At 42.2% G+C, this 5,475-nt stretch overlaps 1 protein-coding gene across 1 annotated transcript; it reads right to left on the bottom strand.

Annotated features, from left to right (window-relative positions):
- Positions 1-1,469: 1,469 nt before the first annotated feature.
- On the bottom strand, positions 1,470-5,181 carry tob1b (transducer of ERBB2, 1b). Its single transcript, XM_034227581.1, has 2 exons — positions 4,926-5,181; positions 1,470-3,575 (listed from the first exon to the last, which is right to left on the bottom strand). Exon 2 carries the CDS (start codon positions 3,417-3,419, stop codon positions 2,421-2,423), a length of 999 nt encoding a protein of 332 aa, XP_034083472.1. The 5' UTR covers positions 3,420-3,575; positions 4,926-5,181; the 3' UTR covers positions 1,470-2,420.
- Between the last annotated feature and the right edge of the window lie 294 nt (positions 5,182-5,475).

The following is a 5,475-nucleotide window of genomic DNA, read 5'->3' as shown; positions in this document are numbered from 1 at the left end:
ATGGCTCGGTACATTTTTTAACCCTTCGATTTCGAGAAAAAACTTAATAGGACACGCCCACATTTTTCATTGGTTGCGACCCTTTAAATCTCAGTTTATACTCACCCTGCCAGTATTTCTATGACAACATCGGTTCTTGAGATATCAATTAGTTGTGTTTTTGGCGCCCCCTATTGTCCGAAATGAACATTGTTTGTTCTGCCTATTCCCCAAAACACACTGAAGCTATCCACCGAAATCTGTGATATTTGGATACATTTTGGATGAATTGTGAGCATTTATGTGTAAGCCACACCTTTTTGCTAATACGTTTTGATTGATGTCGGCCACATTTTTCCACACCTCGTGCTCATTTTCTACGGTAATGTGTCCGACCCTCCACTGATGCTGTGAAATAAGTTTGGTGTGGAAAATCAAGAAATTGGAATTTCAGTTAATATTTCACTGTTTTTCACATTATGCTAATTTAAAAAATCAAAGTAGGCGGAGCTTCGGGATTTCATGGGGATTTTGAGATAATATGTAGAGCTGCTGCACCCGGATAAGTGTGCAAAATTGCAGGTCTGTCAGACTTACGCTGCGACTTTGTAAATGTTTCGAAAAACTGAATTTACACAGGTGGCGCTAGAGAGCAAGTTGGAAATGTTTCACCCATCGAATCCAGAATGTTAACATTTTCACCCGTCCTGCCGGCGTTGCCAAATGTCGCTACATGAATAGTGTCGTAACCCCCTCAAAAACAGGTCGAAAGTGCAGAACCGGTAAAATAATAAAAATTCTGACGATTTCAATAGGTCTTTGCACTTCGTGCTCAGGCCCTAATAAAAGAAGCCTCCCGTGAGTTACAAGCTATAAAGTAGATTTTAAAAACGTTTTATAGAATACAAACTCACTGCTGGACGTTGTAGAAATGCGTGTGTGCACCACGACAAAGGAGCCTCATTCACATCACTTTACATTGGGGTTGTTTGCGTGGTGCAGACACGTAAATGTAGCAAAGTTCGTGACTCCACCACGCAATGCGGTGTTAAGGAGTCGTGGTGGAGTCACGCATTCTGGTGAGATCAGGTTGGTAATTATGACACTACTGTATTTATTTCCAGCCTGTAAACATACCACCTAATATACACCGTGAAATAAACAAAGAAAGGCTCAATTAAATGCGATGTTTCATACCGCTACAGTGTGTGACTGATCGTAAATATCTCACCTGTTCTCGTGTCACGTGCTGAGACACCAACCTCCACCTTTAAACCCCAACACATCCAAAGATTACAGTAATATGCTCCAGGTTTAGAGTGCACAGTCAAATCTTCATTTTGAACCCGAGGTTGCCCTCATGACTGACAACTCATGGCATGTGACTATCAACACGATCATCTGACCAATGGCAGTCTGATAGTGGTTAAATATGAAGACAATAGAAGTTACCGTGGTGTTAAGCAATAAATAAGACAGATTTCCACAGACAATGTTCAACTGTAGTTTATTTTATTAAAAAGACCAGGGTGCAAATATGAAATTAAAAAAAAATAAAGACAAGCATATCATTTTTAAGCATTTAATACAAACTTAACAATATAAACTATTTCAGTCCCTCTTGACATGTAAGACACTGACCCAAAATACTTTGTTATACCGTATTTTTATCAAGTATTGCACAATGTAGGTACAAAATTAATATTCATACGATTACATTTTGTCCATTGTATAGCAAAATCTTTTTAACCTCTTAACAGAAAATACAATTCATCTTTCAGAAAAAGCAAATATTCCTACACTTGAATTCCATCACTAAGGAATACTCTGTACACAATCTTTAGAACATTTGATGTATTTTTTTTTCAAGATGGATTTCTTTAACAATTATCTTTCAAAAAAGGAAAAGCTGCTGCAGCCATCACAGATCACTGGAGTAGTAAAAAGATATAAATGCAACACCATGTCATAGAAACAATATATACTCTGATATCTTACAAACTCTGTACTAAATTAAATTATACAATTAGAAAAAGACCAAGTAACCCCACTTAGTAGTGCCAATTCATAAAAACCAGCCTTGTCTTACCACCTGTAAAATACTGTAAGAGGCCAAAACTTGAAGCTTGTATTTTTTAAACTTTTTTTTTTTTTTAAAGGAGTATTTTCTCAATATGGTAAAAAAGATTTGTGCTTGGTTGGCAAAAAGGAAAAAGAAAAACAAGTATGCATGTTGAATTGAAGTAACCAAGCTTGGATGTGTTTGTACAACAAGCTTTTAGTAGAAACAAACTCAAGGGGGCACAGTAAAAACACCCTTGGGCACATGCGCTTGACTGACTAGACACTATATCCTTGAAAGTCCAGATACTAAGTGTGCGTTTTTGTTTTTCCTTCTCTTTGAGCCACCATCATTCATAAATAACATCTGGATGATGAGTTTAGTTAGCCATGACTGGCTGGAATTGCTGGTTAGAATACTGCATGTTGCTCAGACTGAAGTTGAGGCCATCCATAAGGGACTTGTCGTTGAGGCTTCCGTAGGCCGCAAACACATCAAAGGCATTGCTGTACTGCAGGGGGCCGAGACCCGGGGAAACCTCCCCGGGGAACACAGCTCCGGGGCTGGCTGGGCCCTGGAGGTTGGGGAACACAAACTCCTTGGCGTTAGGGGAAAGAGCAGAGGCCTTCTGTTGCTGCTGACCCAGGCCCAGCCCGTACAGTGAGTGCATGGAGGTGGAGATGGCTTTCTGCTTGAGTAGGGTGTTGACATTCAGACCCAAGTTATTGGTAGGGGAAGTGCGGGCCACTTTGCTGCTACTGCCACTGTTAGTGTTGTTGCCGCGGCCGTTGCTCTTCATCTTGGTGGAGCCAAATTTGGTGGCAGCAAAGGTGGCAGTGGTGAAGGTTAAGGGCTGGGTGGAGCGTGGCATGAAGGAGGGGCTGACAGCAGCCGACTGCCCGAAAGGAGGGGAGGGGGAGCTGGACTCTGAGGAAGCCCCGACGGGGTCGCTGATTGGCATGAAGACCTGGGCCTCAGGATTAAAGCTGTTCTTGATCTCCTTGTCCAGCTCTGACCCATTCTCATTGTTATCATCCACATAAAGCACCTTGACCGGTCCCTTCTCCCCAATCTGATAGGAAACCTCAAATGGGTCGATCCACACACTAAGGTCCTGAGGGAGATTATTCCGGACATCTTCGATATCCAGCCCGCTCTCTTTGGCTGCCTGCTCCACAACAGGGTCCACCTTCTCCCCTACATGGATGCACCTGAACCCTGAACCTTTGTATGGCTTATCTGGATACCAGTGGCCTTCATATTTGTTCTTCAGCTGCCTTTCAAGCTCTTCGCCGAAGATATTCACACGTCGTCGAGGGAGTTTGTTGTATAAATAGGAAATAATAAAGTTGAGTGCTACTTGAATTTCAAGCTGCATAGCTGCTTCAATGGCAAGGGTGATTCTTTTTCAGTCACAGAGTTGCTTTTTTCAAGAGTTGCAAAAACTTCCACAGCAGCGATAGGTTTAATGAAAATAATCTGATTGAGTGCTTGATGCCGAAATGAATATCCTTCCAGGGATTGGTTTAGGATCCTGAAAAAGAGAAAAAATGGTTTATAGTATAAGCAAAAATAACCCAAATAAAACACAATTGTGATCAAGGACATTTCCTCTGCGGAAGCTCCTAGTAATCTATAGTCACCTTTCACCCCTACATACAACAGTGCTGCATCTCAGCTGTACAATATCAACAGCTATAAATAAACAAGCCACTGACTCAGAGACCGTGTCAGCAGTGTGTGTTCCCCAGCGGTCTGCTGTGACAGAAATACGCAAGCAGGGTTGACCTCTGCAGAGGGAGGAGGTTCTGGTGGAAGGTGTCAAGTCAGAATGATTTTAGATTGTCTGATTTTAACACAGACATGTTCAGACAAAACTCCTTCCCCTTAGTTTATAAGGGATCAAATATTTCATTAACCTACCCAGGCTATTATAATGCTTTCCCCTACACAGACTATAAGCTACAGTGGGAAGAGGGGCACGCACAAGCTTGTGACGAAAATGGCTGTTACATAATCAACATTCAAAGTCTATCCACGGCTTTAAAGCCCTTTCTACAACAAAACAAAGGGCACTCGGTTAATAGCATGACGACAGTGACAATACATACAAGTTCTAGTGTCTCTCATCACGTTCGGATCTGATAATGATCAACTTGTATTAATCCCCATGGGGAAATTCAGTTTTGCACCCTAGTGATAGTATACAATTACACTTATAGGCACGAAATACACCCACACATTCACAAACAGGACCTATATACATGCACTGATGAAGAGGGAAAGGGCTGACAGTATTCCGGCGCCAGGGAGCAGCTGGGGGTTCGTTGCCTTGCTCAAGGGTAAGGGGGAACTGGCACCTATCCAGCTACAAGTCCACTCTCTGTATATTCGGTCTGATCGGGACTCGAAACTGGCGACCCTTCGGTTCCAAAGCCCTACAGACTGAGCAATAACCGAACAAGCAGCATTAGCTGGCCAGCTCAATGGAGGGTGTGAACAGAATGTAGCTTGCTAGCTATCTTGAAAGCCAGATAGGATACTGTTAATGTTTAGCTCGACCGGCTGGTTATCAGTGTTAACCTGCAGCAAGCCAAAGACAGACAGCTGATAGTTGGGTCACAGCAAATTGGTTTTAAACTGGAATGACGACGCTGTTGATCGATAGCAAGCTAACGTCAAGTAGCATTTGAATCAGCTAATGCTACAGCCATAGACAGGCTACAGCCTGAACATTCAAATATAAAAAGGCAATGTTCAACAACACCACCCTTGAGTGACAGTTTGATAATTAGTCGTTTATTAACAAAATACAATACAACCACTTTTATTTACGACAACATGAATGATATACCGACGTTAATTTAAGGTAATATTTACTTACATGGAAATGTAAAGCAGGTCCTTCTTTAAGCAGCCAGAGTCCTCCCCAGCAAATGTTAAACAGCGTCGAGTTTTTTAAAAGGAGATACAAAAAGATGTTGCCGTCGTTGTGTGTTTATAATGCTCCAGGCGTTTTTGCTCCTGTGGGGTATAGTTGAATTCCGATTCACAGGCTTGCAAGCTAGCTCCCCACAGCCTGGGAGTTTTTACAACTCTGCCCTTTAAAACTTAGGCTGATTTGTTTTTATAGTAGTCCTCCGCCACGGACATGAAGGAAGTGGTGATACGGCTCACAGAGGTCAACACCCAGTACGTGGTTTCTATTGGCCAAGCGCAAAATCGTCATCAACAACCACCCCACTTACCGCTGTGATTGGAAGATTTTGTGCTCAATCATCCACAGGGTTCTATTTACGGTAGTGGTTTGCCTTTCATGTGCTCTGGACTATTTTCTTCGAGTACATTTAGATACATTATCTGATGAAAGCCTTGTTAGGACTTCTGTAACATTATTGAAACAAATCTACCACCAACTGGTTGAAGTGTAATAG

This window comes from Gymnodraco acuticeps, unplaced genomic scaffold, assembly GCF_902827175.1.
Source record: "Gymnodraco acuticeps unplaced genomic scaffold, fGymAcu1.1, whole genome shotgun sequence".
In the NCBI taxonomy this organism is placed as follows: Eukaryota; Metazoa; Chordata; class Actinopteri; order Perciformes; family Bathydraconidae; genus Gymnodraco; species Gymnodraco acuticeps.
This window is presented reverse-complemented; position numbering and strand designations above follow the sequence as displayed.